The sequence below is a fragment of the Myxine glutinosa genome, unplaced genomic scaffold (genome assembly GCF_964187855.1).
Source record: "Myxine glutinosa unplaced genomic scaffold, kmMyxGlut1.1 SCAFFOLD_386, whole genome shotgun sequence".
Taxonomy (NCBI): Eukaryota; Metazoa; Chordata; class Myxini; order Myxiniformes; family Myxinidae; genus Myxine; species Myxine glutinosa.
The window spans coordinates 241539-266176 of NW_027616492.1; the positions used below are offsets into that span (position 1 = coordinate 241539).

General features: G+C 52.8%; 1 protein-coding gene across 1 annotated transcript; it reads right to left on the reverse strand.

The window, feature by feature from the left end:
• Positions 1–1802: 1802 nt before the first annotated feature.
• LOC144888971 (uncharacterized) lies at positions 1803–19329 on the reverse strand. Its single transcript, XM_078768760.1, has 3 exons — positions 19253–19329; positions 3850–3928; positions 1803–3237 (listed from the first exon to the last, which is right to left on the reverse strand). The coding sequence occupies exon 3, from the start codon at positions 3215–3217 to the stop codon at positions 1976–1978; it is 1242 nt and encodes a 413-aa protein (XP_078624886.1). The 5' UTR covers positions 3218–3237; positions 3850–3928; positions 19253–19329; the 3' UTR covers positions 1803–1975.
• Positions 19330–24638: the final 5309 nt, after the last annotated feature.

Consider the following 24638-nt stretch of genomic DNA (forward strand, 5'->3'; position numbering starts at 1 on the left):
TTGCAGCGGAGGAAGAGCAAGAGACATTTGTGGTGATGTCTGTCATCAAGTCCTGAAGGAAGGATCTGGCTTTGGGAGAAATCCCGGTTGGAAAGTTCACAGATTGAGTTCATCCCATGGAGTCACAGAAGTCCCTTGGTGAAGTTCCTTGGTTGGTGAGAGAGATACCAACACACAGCCAAATTGCATGGTGACTTGAAATTGCCATATATAAGAAAGAGAGAGTTGGGATGAGTGGTCAAAAGTTGGTCCATGTTGAGAGAGAGAGACAGAGTCGTCACTATTGGTACAACACAGACAAACGAGATCGGAGCTGAGGGGAAGTTGTTAGCCAAAGAGCCAAAGAACTCCTGCGGAATGGGAGGTATAAAGTGAGTACAGGTGCTGTGAGAAATTGACTTATTGATGTAAAGTTCTTGTTCTTGATGTAAAGTGCAACTTAACCGCTGGGGCGTGGTTCAGGCCTATCAAATTGGAGAAGACAGTCACCGGAGAGAGACACTAAGGAGTCGGGGTCGTCCTGTGGGAGGAAGGATCCTGTTAAACAGATGTCTGGTTTATCAGCAGCGGCCTGCATTGAGAGATCTGTCAGGTTAGAGTGGAAACCTCGGATGTTTGAGGTCCACATAGTTATAGATAGGGGGCAGGCATTGGGATGGTGCAGAATAGGGGAGGAGGCTTTGCGTGGGCAAGGTTAAGCGTTGGGTGGGAAGAGGGGGGAGTAAAGGGGAAATTTGGAGTATGTGGGGTGCAGGTGAAGGCTTGATCGTGTAGCGGTGCGGAGAACGCATTTGAGGGTGGGGTGAGGGTGGTTGCTTTTCCTGATTCCATATTCCCAATGTTGATAGACAGAGATAAAGATCATGGGATGGGAGATTAGAACGCTTGTTAAATGCACGGAGAAACACTGTGCTGTATGAGGTGAGTGGCGGCGCAGGTTTGTGGATGAGGAGCAGAGCAGACAAAAACCTCAGAAAAATAATTACTTTGAAGAAGAAGAAGAAGAAAAAGAGGAGACATATATTGTGGTGGAGAAGGAGAAATCCTGGTGTTGGCTCAACGGTTATCGTGGCTAGACATTTCATCTTACACTTAATCCACTTCCGTATATTAAATAATACACAAATTATGCACACCTTCCATACCTATCTAGAATAAAAGTTTCCTTCTCACCAATCTATGTACCAACATTGTCACCAGAACAGGAGTTGTATTCCTCCACCGCTCAACCAATCCCCATTACCACAAAACGACCGTGGCCGAGCAAGGGCCCCAAACCCAATAAAAAGGATGGACCTTTCTCTTTGGTGAGATAAAACTTTATCTGCAACTGTAGTGTAGCAGCATAGCAAACCTGTTGTGCATTTTGTGATACAAGCACCAAATTTGGCACAAATGTACATTAATATGTTGCGAACATTTTCAGATATTGGGCCACTTGAAATTCTCTCTTTATGTCCGCCATATTGGATTTCAAAATGGCCGCCACTTGAAATCTACATTTGCTATTATCTCTGGACGTAATGCAGCTATTGACTTGATTCTGGTATCTAAATATATGTTTTTGGGGGCAAGGAATCCAATGGTACCAATTTCAACTTAATATTATCTATCACAGTCTGTTATATAATTTTATTTGGAAATTATCTAGGCAAATATTGGATTCAACACAATACTTTGAAAAGAATGTCTTAGTTCTGTAAATGTCTTAGGTATAATACTGACATGCTACATGGTCTAGTATTTGAGGCTAGGTGTACTGGTATCTGAGGCTAGGTATATACCGGTACTGAAGATACGTGTACATAAACAGTGTCATGTTAACAAGTTCAGCATTGCCACAAGTACATGTATGTTGTTGACTCATCGTCATGTGCAGTCCCCTTCACACACACAGAGGGCTGTGCACTGAAGGGCAGCCTTTTTGCACTTGCAGCGCCTCACACACCCTTTCTTGCACTTGCAAGAAACCAGCTCAATGCAGCTGTGAGCGTGTTCGCTTGTGTTTGATGCTGTTGAACTTCAGTATCTGAGCTGTGGCAATTGCTGCAGGGTTAGTGTCTGCCATCTGTTCCTTGATGCTGGGTCCCTCTAGGATCATACTGACTAGGGCAAGCAGCAACGGTGGCACAGATTCTTCTTGACATACTTCAGGGAATCCTGTGAAGGGCTTGGCTTCTCCAAACATGTGACGGCGAACAATCTGTGCAGCATGGGCAAGATGGACTGCATCACTATCACTGTCCAGCTCGCAGGCTTTGGCAAGAGCAGCACCGACATCTTCTTCAAATGCCATCAGGATGTCTCTCCCCTTGGTGTGTGCCCGCATGTCAGGAAACTGAGCCAACAGTCTCTGTTTCAGTCGTGTGGAGTGGACTCTCGTGTCGAGCTGGACTCCTAGCTGTTCCATTCTGGACTGATAGAGCTGGACAAGGTCAGCCAATCTGAATACTGGTGCCGTCTCCTCATCTTGTCTGGTTTCTTCAATGTAGAGGACGAGTTCAGTGAAGACAACTGCCGACATTGCTCGCTCTTGTTTTGTGTCCTGTGATCCTGTTGACTGGGCCTTTCTTGTGCGATTGTAAAGTCCTATCAAGCACCGTGGGTGATACTGGGCGTCCAACGCTATCATGTCCCCACCACTGAGACGGCCCAGCAGTTCTGTATCGCCAAGAAGGGTTGCACAGGCACGCACCCGTTTGTCCATTTGGAATGTTGCAGCTTTCCGAAGACTGTCAGCCCCAGCAGGTTGTTCACAGAAGAAACAATTTTCTGGGACCTTCTTCTCTGTACTCGATGAGCGTGAATGTAACCTGGTGCGTTTGCATGCAGCTTGTTCCTCATCGCTCTCACATTCTTTCTTGAGTGCTCTCTTTTGTGCTCTCTGCAGTTTGGTGTTGTTGTACCGGAGCCTGCATGTCTGATGATATTTTGCACCGTGTGCATCCATCGCAGCTTCAATGCCATGACCATCATCGAGTCTTTCCAGGTGAAATGATCCTGGAAGCTCTCCAAGTTCACTGAATTTGACCAAGTTCTCTGCGAGTGAACTGTACCCACTCCCAATGTCTTTTCTCTTTGATTGGTCAGGTTTGGTCAGTGTCTCCGTCTTGTCCTCTTGACATATAAGGCATAACTTCCAGTCAGTTGTGGTGAGGTGCTGTGATGTTGATGGTGAAGTTCGCTCAACATCAGCTAGTCTGAAGCTCTTGGACATGGTGGAACTGTCTTCTGAATCTGCAACGATACAATGATATAATGTTAACATTTTGTTATATATATAATAGAGGGGTTTCCTCCGCCATACTAATGGAGAGGAGGATAATTCCTCTATATCGTAGAGCATTTAGCTTGGCACACTTAGGGAATTAGTTTTGTGAGATTATGCCGGAATTAAATTTTCACCCATACCGGAGGCAAGAAGAGAAATAAAATCACATGAGATTCTTTAGTTAAAAAATATTCCCAAATTTATTGAATATTTACAAAACATTTGAATTCATAAATTCTTACAATATTTACACAGCCAAGATTTAAATATAAATCAGTCTAAACTCTTATTAGGTTGGACAGTACATTTTCCAGACATACCCCGTTCTGTTAATTACAGCCTTCGTGTTAAATTCAGAACATGTCAAAACTGTCAGTGTGGAATACACACTTCACTCAAAATACTACTTTATATAAAACATTTCTAATTTAAAGCCTTATAGTAAGAATTTCAGATAAACCCCAAAAAAGTAAGACCAGGTTGGCTATTAGACAACCTGCCTCTGTCGTGCCCACCAGACAAGTGGTTTTAGCCAGCACACATGTGTATCAGGTAAGCTTGTGCTGAGTACATCATACCTGAACAACTCAGTGAGGCAGAACACAGCAGTGCACACCAGGGTGACCCCTTCAGTGCATAAACCAATTAACCTGTCCACTGCAGGGCATATAGAAATGAAGTTATTTTCTGCATATAATAATAATATAAGTTCAGTTCTATATAACAATTTCTGTTATCACCACTACCACTACAACTACCACTACTACAAGCTTTGTCTGGAATTTTGTGGACTAACAGACAAACAGACATACAGACAAGCTGGGATCAAAACATTACCTCCTTCCACCATTGAGTGTAGAGGTAAACATCATGGAAATTATATCATGCCCTAGATTTAATTCATGCTTACCCGTGTATTTGCTTCACTGGTTCACAAGGTCTTTTGCATACATGTAATTCAGACTCTCGTCTTCATTGCTGACCACACAATGTTGTCTAGCTGAGCCCAGATTGTATGTAATTAACTCATTTATGTGGAGTCACAAGGTGATTTAAACACAGCCACACACAAAGAACACAGTTGATGTGGGTCAACACACATGCAGCCTCTCTACTCTTTTATTTGGGTCAGGGCTGTGATTAAAGACATGTAGTGGAGTCATGTTTGTAAACATTGTTAAAGACATGCTACAGTGCATTGTTAAGGAAACAAGACAGATGGAAGCCTATACAAGAAATTTCTGTACTCTAGAAACACAAAAGATGGCTTAAAGGGTCTAGGAAAAGGGGATTATGCATGTTTGGTATTTATTGACAATATGAATGTAATGTTACATAAAATATGCATATGAAAAACACAAATGAATGGGTCACTTTGTTTCCTAATGGGATATGAATTTATATTTTAGACTGCCAGTATATATGAGCTTGTCTGAGTTGTTACTAGTGATTTAGTATAGTTTTTTTATTTATTTATATTTACAGAACTAAGACATTCTTTTCAAAGTATTGTGTTGAATCCAATATTTGCCTAGATAATTTCCAAATAAAATTATATAACAGACTGTGATAGATAATATTAAGTTGAAATTGGTACCATTGGATTCCTTGCCCCCAAAAACATACATTTAGATACCAGAATCAAGTCAATAGCTGCATTACGTCCAGAGATAATAGCAAATGTAGATTTCAAGTGGCGGCCATTTTGAAATCCAATATGGCGGACATAAAGAGAGAATTTCAAGTGGCCCAATATCTGAAAATGTTCGCATGTTACAGATACGACTTTGATGGTATGGTGGGCCGAGCGGGATGGCCGCCGTATCCGTACAAGTTACCCGATTGTGCCCGAACGTTGACGAGTCGCGCGATGCTGGCTCAATAAGGAAAAGAAGACACCCGGCTGGATTACAATAACACAATACGACACCAGGGGTTCAGTTCTCAAGTATATTCGTACGGAAAAAGGTTAGATTACAGGGGCTAGAGTTATAATCACAGAAAGACAGGCACTTAGACACACTCTTATATTAACCCCGGACAGACGACGGACAAACGGGACAAGGCTGACTCACACGGGGGTTGATGAAAAGGACAGCGGGTATCGATGGCTCAAGGTGCACTCTTGGCTCAAAGCAGGGTCCAGTACGGTCCGGTCCAAAGATGCGGGGAGGTATCGTCGCGCTGGGGGTGGCGGTGGCTTCCTCTGCTCTCCGTAGTTCAGGCGCATCTGACGTCACGTCCGCTACGTGGCCGCGTATATCCGGCGGGGAGTGACACGCCCTCGGCTCGCTAGCGCCGCCCCAGATGGAATCGGTCCGCCCTTCTGATTGGGTGCGGGGGGTTACCAGGCTCCGCCCTTGAGGAGGAGCTGACAGCCAGCCCCTCCGTGGTAACCCCGTGGAGCGCGTGGTCAATGGCGCTAATCGAGCCGGTGTGAGGACGCATCCTCCCCCCCGCGCCGCCGCGCCGCCCCCATCCCCTCCGTTGCTGCAGCCATAGTTGGTTGGGGAAGAAGATGGAAGGAGGTATGGAAAAGGTCCTAAACTCACTACTGATGCCATATAATCACATTCTGGTGCAACGAAGAGTCATAATTAATGGAAACGAGGCCTTAACTGACATAGATTAAGAATAACTAGGAAGATGTCCGAAAGTTGTCTACGTGTGGTGCGGTGGACCTGGGCACGACATTTAATGGGGGAATAAGGGGAAGGTCGGCTCTACTGATTGTTATTTACATGCAATGGGACTAGGGAATGGGGGACTGGGGAAAGTTGGGGAGTATTGGAAAAAATAGGGGAATATTTACAAGCGGATATGGAGGCCAAATTCCATATTCGCAACATTGCACCCTTCTCTACCCTCGGGGCGTCCCGACCCGATAAATTTTTACCTACTTTAGTGTGGCACGCAATGTAGTTCCCTCTACTATTAACTCTACCCTGAGTGCGACAGTTTTACAGATATTCACAAATGAGTAAATATGTCCCCCTGCGACGTTGCACCCTTCTCCTCACAGAAACACACCCACAGGATAACCGAATCCGGAAAGAATTCGCAAACTAAACATACAGCCGGTAGGGAGCATTATTTACAAGACTACGCTGCTATTTACACTACGATCCAGGACCTGTTTTTGGAGGAACACATGCAGATGTTATGCATAGAGAGAGCGCGCTTGCCAGCATCGATACACCAACCCACGAGTGCTCTGTGGCCGACGGCCTTTAATAACGTGCAGAGCACCCTTCCCGAGCATCAAAAGCACCACCCCACCACCAATCGGTGCAGTCACCATTGTTCATTGGAATAAAAATAAATTCGACAACCCCTAACCCTGCAGGTGTCTCTTGCTCTTCTTGTGGTGCACTTGGTGGTGTTAACTATTAGTGGTTCACCTGTATGGCATAGGTGCCACGTTGATCCATAGGTCCATCCCCGGGTGGTGCTTGGCCGCAAACGAACTGCGGTCCATTGTGGGTGGCCACAAACATTGCGGTCCATATGGTGTATCGATCCCGGCAGCAAACAGCGAAAGTGCAGGCCCACAACTGCGCAGCCAGCACCTCTCTCTCCTCTCTCTCTACCCCAAAGCCAGATCCTCGGAGGTGGGAGACAAAAGAAGAAACAAGTGAGTAAGGTGGTAAGGGCGCAAAAGTGCACGCAATGTAAGGTGATGCACACTGGGGGCACATGGGAACCAGGTGAGACAGGTACGTTCCTATCGTACGCCCCCCCCCCCACCAGGTAACCTACATGGCCCCTCCCTTACCCCTTACTGCATCCACAAAACACAACACTACTCATAAACATCTACTTTACAAATCAACAAACATCCCTACTGTCTTCCCCGTTCCTCCCATAAACCAAATTCGTCTTCTCTCCCTCCTAACCAATCAAATTTGCCATTTTCAACTCTCATCAAAATTTGCCATCTCCAACTGCACATCAAAATTTGCCATTACCAATTCATCATCAGTCCCTCCTAGGGAGGGAGAGATGGAATCACCCCAATGTCTCATCCACGTCGTGATGCGTCTCACAAATCCACACAGCAATCTCATTTCCTGCACAAAACAAAGAAAACACAGGTGTGGAGCCATCATCATCACCACAGGCAAGTGGCTGCGTATGGTGCGACAGGTTCATTAATCCTAACTATTTCCTAAATGACTTTAACAACTTTACACTACCCGGGGTCTCTCTCCGGCCAAACCATTGGCCCTCTTACTCTATGGGTTCTAAAAACCAATTCCCATTGGCCAAACTGTGGTGCTTTTCAATTTGGGGTCTCACTCCCCCGATTCATCTCCCGGTGCCCTCGCACAATTTCTGGGCTGCGGCGTGTACCTCTCCCAGTGGGTCTACCCACCTGCACACCTCCACCACTGCAGTTGCCTCCGAGCTTACCTGCTCCTTACCCTAACCTATCTACCTGGGGAAGGCCCTCTGGCGCTCTCCCCACTCCGTGCCCTCTCTGGCACTGGGCTGCCCGATCCACACCCGGGATCCTCAGGCACCCACTCACAACTACCGGCTCCCAGAGCCCACCTGCGGCCTCACCTGGCCGACATCCTCACAGTGGTGGAGTGCCCAACCAACTACACACACTAACAGGCTACACGCCCAGCCATTTCCACAACACTAATGCACCCATCCACAACACCATTCTGCAACCGCACCACAAATGCCAATATCCAACCACAATTTACCTGTACCCTCTACCTAACACTTACACTACCCGCCCCGGGTACTCGTGAAAGGGGTCCACTCTTCCCCCATCCACACCTTCGCACCACGCACACCACTCCATACCACTTACTCCAACTCTCTCCACACACCTGTACTTGCACCCTGTGCTCTCACACCTGGTGCCACCTGCACCCTTCTCTCCCCAAGCGCATTCGCGCTGATCCACACACTCACTACTCATACACTGCTCCACACACCTGTCCAATTGCACACCTGTGCAATCACACCTGTTCCATCCTCACACACACACGGCATCATCTCAGCTAACTACTCCCTTCTGAAACTTGCGCTTCCCAGTCGTCCCTTTAAACTATTGCGCTCCCACGTCATTATCATCCACACTAATCTACCTGCGTCCCCACTACAGGTATCAGTCACTAACTAAACTTAACGTTACCTAAGGTCATCTTCTCTAGATCCCTACACACAATATCCTAACCCACCCGGGCTAGTTTTCACTGCCATACACCCCATAAACTATTGCTCCTTTGCCCCCCACATGGGAAGGATGGTGGATTTGCCATCCCACCACATCGGGGGTCTCTCACTACCAATTTCGCTCGTCCAAATCCAACAATTCAAAAATTTTCTATTTACTGCCAATTCTATTCACTTTTCTAAATTTTGTATCAAATCACTACTATCACTATCACCATTACCCGTCTACTTATTACATCCTCTCGGTGCGCCAATTCACATCTACAGCCCGGCTTCGTACAGCCGAGCAATGGATGCTGGTTGTTTTGTGCCAGCGGCTGGGTGCGTCCCGCATTCGGTGCAGGGAAGGAGGTTTACCCGGGCCGAGATCCCACGCACCACCTCGGCGTGGAGCCATCCAATGCCCCGATCTCGACCTGCCGGCACGTCTCACCAAAAAGTGGTCGCCATGACGACCCTTTCTATCGGGCTGCCAGCTCCGCCTAGTGGAGCCTGGACGCGGCCGTTCAAAGCGAGGCCCGGCACGCACCGAGGGCCTGCTTCGGCTAAAAGTCGCTCTAACCTCTAACCCGTGTAACGTCGATGCTTCACCTGGACGCTTACACCCCGCAGCCCGTTCCTTGCTCACACATCCAGCCGTGCCCATGCTCCTCGTACCTTTCCTTACACACCCAGGTGCACCCATCCCACTCACAGCCTTGGTCACACACCTGACCACCGAACACTTTGGCACACATTCGTTGCTCGCACACCTCACCAATACACCGCTTCGCGCCCCCTCCGCGGTCACCTCCTCTGTGACAATTACAGGTGTGCCCTCATTCGCACACCCAATCACGTGCCTCACCACCAACTCCAGCGTGCATTCCCACTCACGCTCTACCATTCCAGGTGTGCATCCTTCCATCCCAGGTGTACATCCTCGCTCACCTGTCACAACTAACTCACGCTCCATGTCACTCCCACTACTTTCACCTCCATTCCTGACAGCGCACTCACCCTTACTCTTGACAGCGCACTCTTTCCTCATGCACCTGTCCGTCACACACCTTCCTCGCGCACACTCTCCCGTCACACCCTCTGTAACACTCACCACAGGTGTGCATTCTTCCTTGCCTTTGACAGCGCACTCTTTCCTCATGCACCTGTCCGTTACACACCTCTCTCGCGCACACCCTTGCGCACACTCTCCCGTCACACCCTCTGTAACACTTACCACAGGTGTGCATTCTTCCTTGCCTTTGACAGCGCACTCTTTCCTCATGCACCTGTCCGTTACACACCTCTCTCGCGCACACCCTTGCGCACACTCTCCCGTCACACCCTCTGTAACACTTACCACACCGCGCTTCCATGTGCTCCCTCGCACACACGCTACGACCGACTCACTCTCGCCAGCACACTCACTCCTTGGCACACACTTTTTCCTCACACACCCCAGAGTCGGACTTTCTCGCACACCTCCTCTTTCGCACACCAGACCTGTCACACACCTCACCAACGGCCTTTCACGAACACCCGGGTCCATCTCGACCCCCAAGCTTATTAAATCCCCTGGCGCATCATACGCACGACCATATTGGTCACCACTTACACCGGGTCCTCTTCCTCTTCGCTTCTCCTCCATCACCTGCGAATCCCTCATCCGGTTAATGAGCACATCATCACGATCCAAACACAGACTTTGGACCAATTCTTTTATCTCCTCCTTTATCTCCTTCTTATCCCCTCTCCGTCGCTTCTTAATTTCACTCATCCCTTCTTCCACTTCTTCTAATTTGTGTTTCACCTCTTTTATTCCCCGGTACGTCTCCTCAAGCTCGTCCTCCAAGGCTACCTTGACCGTTTCCAGGTGCGTCCTCACCTGCCGGTCCTTCGTCTCCATTACCTCTATCACCTCGTCCAACCTCGTTGTCAGTCCCTCACGTACCATCTGACATTCCCTCTTCGTCGCTACCAAGTCATCTTTTAGTTCTTTCTGTGTCGCCTTTAACCCTCCTAATACCGCAGTGTTCCTTTGAACCTGCTCCACTAACTCCGTCTGTCCCACCGTCAGCTGCTCCACCTCCTGCGTCAGGACCTCTATGCCCCCTTGTAACTTTACCGTCCCCTTTCTCACCTCCTTCTCCATGTGCTCCTTACAGTGCCTCACCTCCTCGCGCACTCCTCCGACCTCCTCACTCACTCCTCTTCTGATCTCCTCTCCCATCACTTGCATCTCCTGCCCAGATGCCACCCTCATCTGCTCCATTTCCTCCCTGTGAGCATCCAGTTTGGTTTCTACCCCCATTCTGACCCCCTCTATCTGCTGCTCCATTTGTTTAACTTCCCTTTCCGCTTGGTCCCTCATGTCCCTCAATTTGCCTTCCATACTGTTTTCTAACCCCTCTAACCCATTTTTCACTCCCTCTATTTGATTCTCTTGAGCGGCCATTCTGTTTTCTACCCCCGTTAACCCATGTTTCACTCCCTCTATCTGATTCTCTTGAGCGGCCATTCTGTTTTCTACCCCCGTTAACCCATGTTTCACTCCCTCTATCTGATTCTCTTGAGCGGCCATTCTGTTTTCTACCCCCGTTAACCCATGTCTCACCTCTTTTATCCCGTTGTCTAACCCCTCAAAATTATTGTCTAACTTCCCAAATTTCTTGTCTAACTCCTCAAAATTATTGTCTAACTTCCCAAATTTCTTGTCTAACCCCCCGATTTGATTCCCTAGTCGCTCCCCCATTCTGTTTTCCATTTTCTCCATTTCCCTGGCTCTTTTTTCGTTGTCGCTCTTCGACTCTGCCATGTATTCGCTAAACCGTGCCATGAACTGCTGCATGTCAAACGGCTGCATGTTAAAGCCCGCTGATACAGCCGGCTCGGCTACCGCGCGCTCGTGCGAGGCGCCTTTTTGCGCGCCCGCTACTTCGTGCGTGACGGCGCTATTTTGCGAACCTGCCGCCCTCACTGCTTCGCTCTCCTCTTGTCCCTCAATTTGGTCCTGGACCGACCCTGCTTCACTCTCCCCTACCGGACCCCAGCCGTCTTGATCCGCCATAGCGCGACTTTCAAAATTCGAGTTTCGTAAAACAAATTCGAAATTTCGCCGTTATACTTTCGTCGAGCGCAGTACCCGCGCTCCGGATCGATTTTGTCGAGCGCCGTACGCGCTCCGGATCGATTTTGTCGAGCGCAGTACGCGCTCCGGATCGATTTTGTCGAGCGCAGTACGCGCTCCGGATCGATTTTGTCGAGCGCAGTACGCGCTCCGGATCGATTTTCCCTCCCAAAATTTGGGCCTAACTAATTTAGTCCCGGGTCCGAATCCCACTCCTGACACCAATTGTTACAGATACGACTTTGATGGTATGGTGGGCCGAGCGGGATGGCCGCCGTATCCGTACAAGTTACCCGATTGTGCCCGAACGTTGACGAGTCGCGCGATGCTGGCTCAATAAGGAAAAGAAGACACCCGGCTGGATTACAATAACACAATACGACACCAGGGGTTCAGTTCTCAAGTATATTCGTACGGAAAAAGGTTAGATTACAGGGGCTAGAGTTATAATCACAGAAAGACAGGCACTTAGACACACTCTTATATTAACCCCGGACAGACGACGGACAAACGGGACAAGGCTGACTCACACGGGGGTTGATGAAAAGGACAGCGGGTATCGATGGCTCAAGGTGCACTCTTGGCTCAAAGCAGGGTCCAGTACGGTCCGGTCCAAAGATGCGGGGAGGTATCGTCGCGCTGGGGGTGGCGGTGGCTTCCTCTGCTCTCCGTAGTTCAGGCGCATCTGACGTCACGTCCGCTACGTGGCCGCGTATATCCGGCGGGGAGTGACACGCCCTCGGCTCGCTAGCGCCGCCCCAGATGGAATCGGTCCGCCCTTCTGATTGGGTGCGGGGGGTTACCAGGCTCCGCCCTTGAGGAGGAGCTGACAGCCAGCCCCTCCGTGGTAACCCCGTGGAGCGCGTGGTCAATGGCGCTAATCGAGCCGGTGTGAGGACGCATCCTCCCCCCCGCGCCGCCGCGCCGCCCCCATCCCCTCCGTTGCTGCAGCCATAGTTGGTTGGGGAAGAAGATGGAAGGAGGTATGGAAAAGGTCCTAAACTCACTACTGATGCCATATAATCACATTCTGGTGCAACGAAGAGTCATAATTAATGGAAACGAGGCCTTAACTGACATAGATTAAGAATAACTAGGAAGATGTCCGAAAGTTGTCTACGTGTGGTGCGGTGGACCTGGGCACGACATTTAATGGGGGAATAAGGGGAAGGTCGGCTCTACTGATTGTTATTTACATGCAATGGGACTAGGGAATGGGGGACTGGGGAAAGTTGGGGAGTATTGGAAAAAATAGGGGAATATTTACAAGCGGATATGGAGGCCAAATTCCATATTCGCAACAATATTAATGTACATTTGTGCCAAATTTGGTGCTTGTATCACAAAATGCACAATTCTTTTGAATATTTGGGCTAAGCCACCCCACTACTGTTAAATATCACAATCTAAAGAACAGCTCAATCAACCAGTTAAATTGTCCAGAATCGGCAGTTAAACAATTTCAATCCAATCCTCGTGCTGCATGGAAGATTGGAAATCGGCCATCCATCTCCGTGGTTTTAGAGTGTTCATGTATCTCAACTTTACCAAAATAATTCCATGCCTTTACTACTCATCATCATTTGTCATCCCTCTCTCTTTCTTATGGAGCGGTGAATCTTGGAAACGGTATCTGGAACTTCTGGAAGGTTCACTTGGTTGCGCCAGGATGGGGTTGAGGGTAGCGGAGTAGCAGCTGAAACCCAAATCCTATCCGGGTTCCTCCTCTCATGACTCCATTTTTGTCTATCTGGGTTCCTCCTTTAATGACTCCATCTTTGTCTATCTGGATTCTTCCTGATGACTCAATCTTTGTCCATCTGGGTTCCTCCTCATGACTCCATCTTTGTCTATTTGGCTTCCTCCTAATTACTCCATCTTTGTCTATCTGTATTCCACCTAATTACTCCATTTTTGTCTATTTTGGTTCCTCCTGATGACTATCTTTGTCTATTTGGCTTCCTCCTGATTATTCCATCTTTGTCTATCCGGATTCCTCCTGATGACTCCATCTTTGTCTATTTGGGTTCCTCCTGATGACTCCATCTTTGTCTATCTGGGTTCCTCCTAATAACTCCATCTTTGTCTATTTGGCTTCCTCCTGATTATTCCATCTTTGTCTATCTGGATTCCTCCTGATTACTCCATCTTTGTCTATCCGGATTCCTCCTGATGACTCCATCTTTGTCTATTTGGGTTCCTCCTGATTACTTCATCTTTGTCTATCCAGATTCCTCCTGATTATCTTCGTTTATTTGGGTTCCTCCCAATGACTCCATCTTTGTCTATTTGGCTTCCTCCTGATTATTCCATCTTTGTCTATCCGGATTCCTCCTGATAACTCCATCTTTGTCTATTTGGCTTCCTCTTGATTACTCCATGTTTGTCTGTCTGGATTCCTTCTGATGACTCCATCTTTGTCTATCCTGCTTCCTCCTGATTACTCCATCTTTGTCTATCCAGGTTCCTCCTGATGACTCCCCATCTTTGTCCATCCGGGTTCCTCCTGATCATTCCATCTTTGTCGATCCGGATTCCTCCTGATGACTATCTTTGTCTATTTGGCTTCCTCCTGATTATTCCATGTTTGTCTATCCGGATTCCTCCTGATGACCATCTTTGTCTATTTGGGTTCCTCCTGATTACTTCATCTTTGTCTATCCGGATTCCTCGTGATTATCTTCGTTTATTTGGGTTCCTCCCAATGACTCCATCTTTGTCTATCTGGGTTTCTTCTGATAACTCCATCTTTGTCTATTTGGCTTCCTCCTGATTACTCCATGTTTGTCTATCTGGATTCCTCCTGATGACTCCATCTTTGTCTATCCTGCTTCCTCCTGATTACTCCATCTTTGTCTATCCAGGTTCCTCCTGATGACTCCGTCTTTGTCTATCCCGGTTCCTCCTGATAACTCGATCTTTGTCGCTCCTGATGACTCCATCTTTGTCTTTTTGGGTTCCTCCTGATTACTTCATCTTTGTCTATCCGGATTCCTCCTGATGACTATATGTGTCTATCCAGATTCCTGTGGTGCGGGAGCACACACGTTGAACAAAGGTAGGCCACAACGCTTTGGTTATTATCGAGCTCTTTATTCATTGCTCACTCATCCGCACTGGAGCGCTCCGGGCTGCGCGCCCGGTGTATATCCCGTGGCCACGCCTACCCCTCGGGCGTGGCCGCCGCCCACTTGGTGCGTGGAATGATGCCCTCACGCCAGTGAGCTTTCGTGTCCGCCACACGCGCCCCCCCAGAATTCCCGCGCACCTGGAGGGCCAGTTTGCGGGGCAACCGGATGACCCGGCCGAAGCGCCCTCTGGCGACTGGCGGCGTCCGGGGTGCAGGGATGCCTCAGGTTGCACCCGAGATGGGTGCAGGACCGGGGGGGGCGGCGTGCCGGCGGGCCTGGGCGGTGCCGGGGGTCCGCCCGCAGGGGGGCGGCCCCGACGCGGGGGCCGAGCCACCGGAGGTGGGTGGTCCACGTCGAGGTGGGCCGGCTTGAGGCGATCCACCGAGACGCGGTCAGGAGTGCCGCCGATGTCCAAGGTGAAATGTTTCACCCCGGTCTCCAGCACGCGGAAAGGCCCGTCGTACGGGGGCCGCAGTGGTGTCCGGTGGGCATCGTGCCGGACGAAGACGTACTCCGCGGTGCGAAGCTCCGGGGCGACGTGCATAGGCGGGTGCCCGTGGTGCGCCGTCGGCACCGGGGCGAACCTCCGGGCGGTCTCCTGCAGCGCGGAGCGCTCCTGCACCGCGGACCATGGTGCCGTGGGGTCGGGGAGGAACTCGCCCGGCACCCGCAAGCGGCTGTCCGAAGACCAACTCCGCCGCGGATGCGCGCAGGTCGTCCTTGGTCGCCGTCCGGAGGCCGAGCAGGACCCAGGGGAGCCTATCGACACAGCCGCCGTCGCGGAGGGTGGCCCGGAGCGCGGCCTTCAACGAGCGGTAGAACCGCTCGCACAGGCCGTTGGCCTGGGAGTGGTAGGCCGTGGTTCGGTGCAGCTGGACCCCGAGCCCCCGCGCGACCGCCCCCCCAGAGCTCCGAGGTGAACTGGGGGCCGCGGTCGCACGAGATGTCCGAGGGGGCGCCGAACCGGGTGACCCAGGTGGCGATGAACGCCTGCGCGATGTCCGCCGCTGTCAAAGGCACGGCCTCCTGCCACCGGGTGGTGCGGTCCACCATGGTGAGGACGTGGGTGAAGGCCCGCGAGGGGGGCAGAGGTCCCACCAGGTCCACGTGCACATGGTCGAACCTACGTGCCGGCACCGTAAACGGGGCCAATGGGGCCTGGGTGTGCCGGTGCACCTTCGCGCGCTGGCACGCGAGGCACGTCCTGGTCCAGCCGTGGACGGCCTTCCGGAGGCCATGCCAGACAAACTTGTCGGCGACCAACCTCTGGGAGGCCTTCGTGCCCGGGTGGGACAGGCAGTGGATGGCGTCAAAAACCTGGCGCTGCCAGCCCGCGGGCACGATGGGGCGAGGCCGCCCGAGGGAGACGTCGCACAAGAGGGCCGCGCCGTCGAACGGCACCTCGGTGACGCGGAGGCCCGTGACGGCGGTCCGCAAGGCCTGGACGCCGGGGTCGGCGGCCTGGTCCGCCGCCATCCGGGCATAGTCAATGCCAAGGTGGACTGTGTGGGCGACGGACCGGGAAAGGCAATCCGCGACCGGGTTGTCCTTCCCCGCGACGTGCCGGATGTCCGTCGTGTACTCGGACACGGCCGAGAGGTGACGCTGCTGCCGGGCCGACCACGGCTCGGCGACCTTGCCCATCGCGAAAACCAGTGGCTTGTGGTCGACGAAGGCCGTGAACGCACGGCCCTCGAGCAGATGGCGGAAGTGCCTGACCGCCAGGTGAAGCCCGAGCAACTCGCGGTCGAAGGTACTATAGCGGCGTTCGGGCGGGCGAAGCTGCCGGCTGAAGAACGCCAACGGTTGCCAGGCACCACGCACCCATTGCTCGTGCACCGCGCCCACCGCATAGTCCGAGGCGTCGGTGGTGAGGGCGATCGGTGCATCGGGCGCCGGGTGCGCGAGCATGGTGGCGTTAGCCAAGGCGAGCTTCGCGCCCGCGAACGCCACGTCCATCTGCTCGGTCCAGGTAACGTCACCTTTGCCCGGCTTGCCCCGGAGGGCCTCGTGCAAGGGGCGCAGGAGCTGGGCGATGCGGGGCAGGAACCGATGGTAAAAGTTTACCATGCCCAGGAACTCCTGGAGCCCCTTGATCGTGTGGGGGTGCAGAAACCCCTTCACCGCCTCCACCTTGGCCGGTAGGGGGACGGCCCCGTGCCTGGTGGCGCGGTGCCCCAAAAAGTCGATGTCGGCAACGCCGAACCGGCACTTGGCAGGGTTCACGATGAGGCCATGCTGGCCCAGACGTTCGAAGAGCGTGCGGAGACGGTGTAGGTGCTCTTCGCGGGACGCGCTGACGACGAGGATGTCGTCCAGGTACACGTAGACGAAATCCAAGTCGCGCAAGACGCTGTCCATTAGGCGCTGGAACGCCTGAGCCGCATTCTTCAAACCGAAGGGCATCCGAAGAAATTCGAAAAGGCTGAACGGCGTGATGACCGCCGTCTTCGGGATGTCCTCCAGCCTCCGGCCACATGTCCTACGCCCGGGCACGATGCCGAGCCGCTCCAGCGTAGCGAACTCCGCTTTAGCTACGGCGAGCTTCGTCGGCTCGAGGCGGCGTTCCCGGGCGTAGACCGGTGGCCCGGCGGTGGGGATGTGGTGTTCCACACCGTGCTTGACGGCCCCCGCCGAGAAGGTGGGCCGCGTGAGGGCCGGGAAACCCGCGAGGAGGCGGGTGAATTCGTTCGCTGCCGGAAGCGTACAGATGAACCTGGCCGGAACCTAACCGCTCAGCAAGCCGCTCGGCGAGCCGCTCGATGAGCCGCTCAGGGAGCTGCTCAACGAGGCGTCCAGCACGCAAGGGAGCGAGCTGAACGTCTCAGCCTGGACATGCCTTCTGTGCTTGACGTCCACCAGTAGACCATTGGCACACAGGAAGTCCGCGCCGAGCAGTGCCATAGGCACGTCGGCAGTGACGAACGACCATCGGAAAACCTGCCCTCTGAACCGCAGAGAAAGGCAGCGTTTTCCGTACGTGCGAATGGACGTACCGTTTGCGGCAAGCAGCGCGGGGCCCCGGCCCGCGGACTGCTTGTCGGACGTACCGGCGGGAACGACACTCACCTGCGCTCCCGTGTCGCACAGGTAATGGCGCCCGGATAAGGTGTCCGTGATGAACAACAGGCTGCCAGTATGGCCGACGCTCATGGCAGGAAGCGAGTGCCGGCCTGGTCGTTTCCCGACCTGCCAAAAGTACAAGGCGGGAGACAGGACCTGGCCTTGTGGCCGAACCTGGCATGGAAATGGCACCAGGTCTGGCCCGGTGGTGGTCGCCGCACCGGTTGCGACGACAGTGGTGGGCGGAGCGTGGCGGCGGCCACGCACGGATCCGCCAAACCTACGCCGCGCTCGGAAGGAACCGAACGCCATGCCACGCAGCGATCCGCCAAACCTACGCCGTATTCGGGAGGATCCGAACGCCATGCCACGCGGCGATCCGCCAAACCTACGCCGTGCTCGGAAGGATCCGAACCACCCGCGCCGTGCGCGGCGCCAGGACCCACGACGGCCGTGCTATATGCCGGCCGCACGTCGTGGGCTGCAAAGTACTTGTCCGCCTCCCTGGCCAGGGCCCGCGGTTCCGTAATGGTCGACCCGGCCAACGCGAGCCGCACCTGTACAGGCAGCGCGCGGAGGAAGAGAGCACGGAACAGGAAATCCACGCGGCCGTCGCCGAGCAGGGCTAGCATGTAATCCATGCGGGCGGACAGGCGTGTGTCGCCGAGGGCGGGAAGGTGCAAAAGACGGTCGGCACGGTCGGCCTCTGGGAGGCCAAACGTATCGAGGAGCAGCTGCTTGAGCGCCGCGTACTTTCCCTCGTCCGGCGGGTGCCGGAGGAAGGACACGACGCGCGCGGCCGTGCCGGAGCCAAGGGCAGCGACCACGTAGACGTACCTCGTGTCATCCGCCGTGACGCCCCGGAGCTGGAATTGGGCCTCGGCTTGAAGAAACCAGGTGTCGGCCTGCGCTTCCCAGAACTCCAGCAGCTTGATCGCGTTGGCCATTGCGCGTTCGGGGGTTCAACTACGGTTGAACCAGTCGGAGGTCACCAATGTGGTGCGGGAGCACACACGTTGAACAAAGGTAGGCCACAACGCTTTGGTTATTATCGAGCTCTTTATTCATTGCTCACTCATCCGCACTGGAGCGCTCTGGGCTGCGCGCCCGGTGTATATCCCGCGGCCACGCCTACCCGTCGGGCGTGGCCCCCGCCCACTTGGTGCGTGGAATGATGCCCTCACGCCAGTGAGCTTTCATGTCCGCCACATTCCTCCTGATTACCTCATCTTTGTCTGTTCTGCTTCCTCCTGATGACTCCATCTTTGTCTATTTGGGTTCCTCGAGGAGTATCGCCCCAAAATGGATTAAGCAAGACCTACTACTCCCGGCGTCCGGTTTGAAGTGCTGTAACTACCCCAAACTGGTCTGTCATTAATGCTTTTCGCGTCATTTTAATTCAAAGTACCAGATTTTGGTCTATAAAGATTCGCAGGTAAGGACGTATATTGACAAAAAGGGATGGGGTGTTGTCTTTTTAATACATACGACATATATCCACTGACACAGCTCGACCCAGCACAAAACCACCACCCGTTGACAGTTGTTCAGAGGAACGAGGAAGTGAATGAGACGGGGCGTTTTTTATTATCTATCCATTTATTATGTACACGAGTGTGTGAGTGTGCATTGATAAATTAAACCATTATTTATTGATAAATTAAAAATTGTTAAATTAAACCACCCACGACACAAATAATTTGATTATTTGAAGTTTCAATGTTCTGCAGTTGTATATACACCGCCTCAATTGTTTTTCACGGAGATAAAAATTCACATTATTCATGTGACTGAATAATTAAGGTCATCTTAATGGCATATATTTTCTTCTGGGTATTCCGGAAATTTTATCCTCCTCCGACAAATAATAAATATAATACATAAGTATAACACATACCGTACATGACTGAACTAACATGTCAACCGTGCTGGATACGGTTGAGGGAGGAAGAAGAAGCAGAGGAGGAGGAAGAAGAGGTATGAGCTGGGTGGACGGGGTAAAGGATGCAACCCCATCCGTCTCTGCCAGGGCTTTGGGAGCAGTGCAGGATAGATAAGGGAAGGGGTAAGGAGGACGATTTAAAGAGGAGGGGTGAGGGTGGAGTTTTGAAGGGGAGGGGTGAGGTGAAATTTAAAGAGGAGTGAGGAGGGGTTTTGCAGGCGAGGGGGAGATTTAAAGAGGAGTGAGGGGAGCTTTGAAGGGTTTATATGGGAAGAGCTTTGAAGAGGCGGGGTGAGATGAGAGATTTGCAGGGGAGGAGGAGATTTAAAGAGGAGTGAGGGGAGTTTGGAAGGGTTATGGGGGCAGCTTTGAAGAGGAGGGGTGAGGTGAGAGCTTTGCAGGGGAGAGGTGAGTGAGTTTTTAAGGTGAGGAGTGAGGGGAGATTTAAAGATGAGTGAGGGGAGTTTTGCAGGGGAGGGGGAGATTTAAAGAGGAGTGAGGTGAGTTTTGAAGGGTTATGGGGGCAGCTTTGAAGAGGAGGAGTGAGGTGAGAGATTTGCAGGGGAGAGGTGAGGGGAGTTTTGAAGGGGAGGGCTGATGGGAGATTTGAAGAGGAGGGGTGAGGTGAGAGATTTGCAGGGGAGAGGTGAGGTGAGTTTGGAAGGGGAGGGTTGAGGGGAGATTTAAAGAGGAGGGGTGAGGTGAGAGATTTGCAGTGGAGAAGTGAGGGGAGTTTTGAAGGGGAGGGTTGAGGGGAGATTTAAAGAGGAGTGAGGGGAGTTTTCAAGGGGAGGGTTGAGGGGAGATTTAAAGAGGAGTGAGGGGAGTTTTGAAGGGGAGGGTTGAGGGGAGATTTAATGAGTGAGGAGAGTTTTGAAGGGTAATGGGGGCAGCTTTGAAGAGGAGGGGTGAGGTGAGAGATTTGCAGTGGAGAGGTGAGGGGGAGTTTTGAAGGGGAGGGTTGAGGGGAGATTTAAAGAGGAGTGAGGGGAGTTTTGAAGGGGAGGGTTGAGGGGAGATTTAAAGAGGAGTGAGGGGAGTTTTGAAGGGGAGATTTAAAGAGCAGTGAGGGGAGTTTTGAAGGGGAGATTTAAAGAGGAGTGAGGAGAGTTTTGAAGGGGAGGGTTGAGGGGAGATTTAAAGAGGCGTGAGGGGAGTTTTGAAGGGGAGGGTTGAGGGGAGATTTAAAGAGTGAGGAGAGTTTTGAAGGGTAATGGGGGCAGCTTTGAAGAGGAGGGGTGAGGTGAGAGATTTGCAGTGGAGAGGTGAGGGGGAGTTTTGAAGGGGAGGGTTGGGGGGAGATTTAAAGAGGAGTGAGGAAAGTTTTGAAGGGGAGGAGAGATTTAAAGAGGAGTGAGGAGGGATTTTTGAAGGGAAGGGGAAGGGGGAGCCTTGAGGAGAGGGGGAGTTTGGAAGGGGAGGGGTGAGGAGCATTTTTGAACGATTCATGAAATTTCGCATCCAATACAAACTAGGTTTCCTGAGTTCTTCAAAGTCAGAGATACGTTTGAAAACGTTAGAGGAGGGGTGGAATAAAGGCGAGTTTAGAGATTGGAGAAAGGAAGAGCTGTAAGAGATTTAATTTTTAAAAATGGGAATGATTGAAAGAGCGATTGGAAGATTTCCTTAGGAAAAGGAAGAAGAAGAAGAATGTGTCGTTATAGAAGAGAGTGTGCGCAACACGGGAGAATGACGTTAAACTAACTACTTACCGGTACCGGTTAACTAATTCCTCCTAATTGCTTCATTGATGTCCAGCATTCTGTGAGGGTGTTGGTGTTCCTAATTAACATTGTTCAGTGTGTTTGCAGGTATTTAAGCTGATGACGTAATGCTTTATATGCCGGATGTAAGTCGATATGTCTATTAGTATTTATTGAATTGTCATTTGAATAACAACGATTCTAGTCGTTGCAGCACAGATTCTGCTATGATCCCTCGAAGGAGAAAGACAACTGCTCAGAATGTGTGTCAAGATCTCCCCCATAAGGGTCGAATTTGTCGATATGGCCAAAGGAAGTCGTGCTCTATAGGTGTTTACCTTCGTCGCCATGTGATGTAACTCGACAAACAACAATCTGTTGTCGCACATTTATGAACTGTCGGTGTGCAGGGCCGTTTCATGTCCACGCCATCTGCACTCTGACGTAACTACCCGGAAACGGAAGGAGACCCGTTTGAACACGGGGAACATATTACACATCCATGCATGACATGTGGAGTTAAACCTGCGTAGATCATCGGATGATGAGAAGATAAAGCCGCTTAGATCATCAGTTGATGGGAAGACAAAGCCACATCGATCATCAGTTGATGGGAAGATAAAGCTGCGTAGATCATCGGATGATGAGAAGATAAAGCCGCGTAGATCATCAGTTGATGGGAAGATAAAGCTGCGTAGATCATCGGATGATGGGAAGATAAAGCCGCGTAGATCATCAGTTGATGGGAGGATAAAGCCACATAGATCATCAGTTGATGGGAAGATAAAGCCGCGTAGATCATCGGATGATGGTGTGGCGGACACAAAAGCCCACTGGCGTGGTGACATCATTCCGCGCACCAAGTGGGCGGTGGCCACGCCCGAGGGGTAGGCGTGGCCTCATGATATACACCGGGCGCGCAGCCCGGAGCGTGCCAGTGTTACAGTGAGCTCCTGAAATAAAGACGCTTATAAGTTACCGCTTGTCCGCTTCCTCCTTGCTCGCAAGCAGCGCACGTAACGCCGCGCTTTACTGGTGACCCCCTTGACGTTGGATCTGCCGGAGCGATCCTTCCACACGCGACGCCATTGCCATGGCCAACTTCATCAAACTTCCCGAATTTTGGGAGGCTCAGGCCGAAGTCTGGTTCGTCCAGGCCGAAGCCCAATTTCAGCTTCGGCTCCTCACCGGCGATGACACGCGCTATTGCCACGTCGTCGCCTCCCTCGGGCCCGGCACGGCCGCTCGAGTTGTGTCCGTCCTTCGCCACCCACCGGACGGCCACAAGTACGAGGCACTCAAGCGGCTACTCCTAGCCACATTCGGCCTCACGGACGACGCACGGGCCGACCGCCTCCTGGATCTCCCCGAGCTCGGTGACACGCGCCCGTCGGTCCGAATGGACCATATGCTGTCACTGTTGGGCGACGAAGCCCCCGGTTCTCTATTCCGGGCGCTTTTCCGTCACCAACTTCCAGCGCAGGTTCGCCTCGCGTTGGCCGGGACCGGGCTAACGGAACCCCGAGCATTGGCAGCCGAGGCGGACAAGTACTTCGCCGCTTCGGACACGCGGGCGAGAGTCGGCGTGGCCGTCACGGCCCTCGTGGCTGATGCTGCTGATGCTGCTGCTGATGCTGCTGATCCACAGCATCAGCTTATACAGCATACGCAGCATGCTGATACGCACCTCGTGACCGCCGCCACGCCCCGCCTACCGCCGCGGCGAAAACCGCCACCGTGGGGAAACCCGCCAACTCCACCGGCCTGGCAGAGCCAGCCGCGCTCCTCCAGCTCCACCACCTGGTGCTGGTTCCACGCCAAGTTCGGCCACGAAGCTCGGCAGTGTCATCCGCCATGCTCCTTCAACAGGTCGGGAAACGCCTGGGCCGGCACTCAATAGTGGCGATGAGCGCCGGCCGTTCGAGCAGCCTGCTGTTCATAACGGACACCTTCTCCGGGCGCCGTTACCTGTGCGACACGGGAGCGCAGGTGAGTGTCGTTCCCTCCGGCACGTCAGACAAGCACGCCGTGGGTGGGGGCCCCGCGCTGCTTGCCGCGAACGGGACGCCCATCCGTACGTACGGAAAACGCTGCCTCTCTCTGCGGTTCGGAGGGCAGGTTTTCCGATGGACGTTCGTCACCGCCGACGTGCCCATGGCACTGCTTGGCGCGGACATCCTGTGCGCTAATGGGCTCCTGGTCGACATCAAGCGCAGACGTCTTGTCCAGGCCGAGACGTTCAGCTCGCTCGCTTGTGCGTTGCCCAGCTCAACGAGCGGCTTGCCAAGCGGCTTGCCGAACGGTTCGGTTCCGGCCACGTTGGTCTGTACGCTTCCGGCAGCGGACGCATTCACCCGCCTCCTCGCCGGCTTCCCGGCCCTCACACGGCCCACCTTCTCGGCGGGGGCCGTCAAGCACGGGGTGGCCCATCACATCCCCACCGTCGGGCCACCGGTCTACGCCCGGGCACGCCGCCTCGAGCCGACGAAGCTGGCGGTGGCAAAAGCGGAGTTCGCTACCCTGGAGCGACTCGGCATCGTTCGGCGCTCAGAGAGCGCTTGGGCGTCGCCGCTGCACATCGTGCCGAAGCCCGGCAGGGGATGGCGACCGTGCGGGGACTATCGCCGTCTCAATGACGCCACGATTCCCGACCGCTACCCCGTCCCCCACATTCAGGACTTTTCCGCCCGTTTGGCGGGCATGTCCTTCTTCTCGAAGGTGGACCTCATACGCGGCTACGATCAGGTCCCCGTCAGGCCGGAGGACGTCCCGAAGACGGCGGTCATCACGCCATTCGGACTCTTCGAGTTCCTGCGCATGCCCTTCGGTCTGAAGAATGCAGCTCAGGCGTTCCAGCGACTGATGGACAGCGTCCTGTGTGACTTGGATTTTGTCTACGTCTACCTGGACGATATCCTCGTCGCCAGCGCGTCCCGCGAAGAGCACCTCCGCCACCTCCGCACGCTCTTCGAATGCCTGGGCCAGCATGGCCTGATTGTGAACCCCGCAAAGTGCCGGTTCGGCGCCACCATAATCGATTTTCTGGGGCACCGTGTCACCAGGCACGGAGCCGTCCCCCTGCCGGCCAAGGTGGAGGCAGTGAAGGGGTTTCCGTGCCCCCGCACGATCAGAGGGCTGCAGAAGTTCCTGGGCATGGTGAACTTTTACCATCGGTTCCTGCCCCGTATCGCCCAGCTCCTGCGCCCCCTGCACGAAGCTCTCCGAGGTA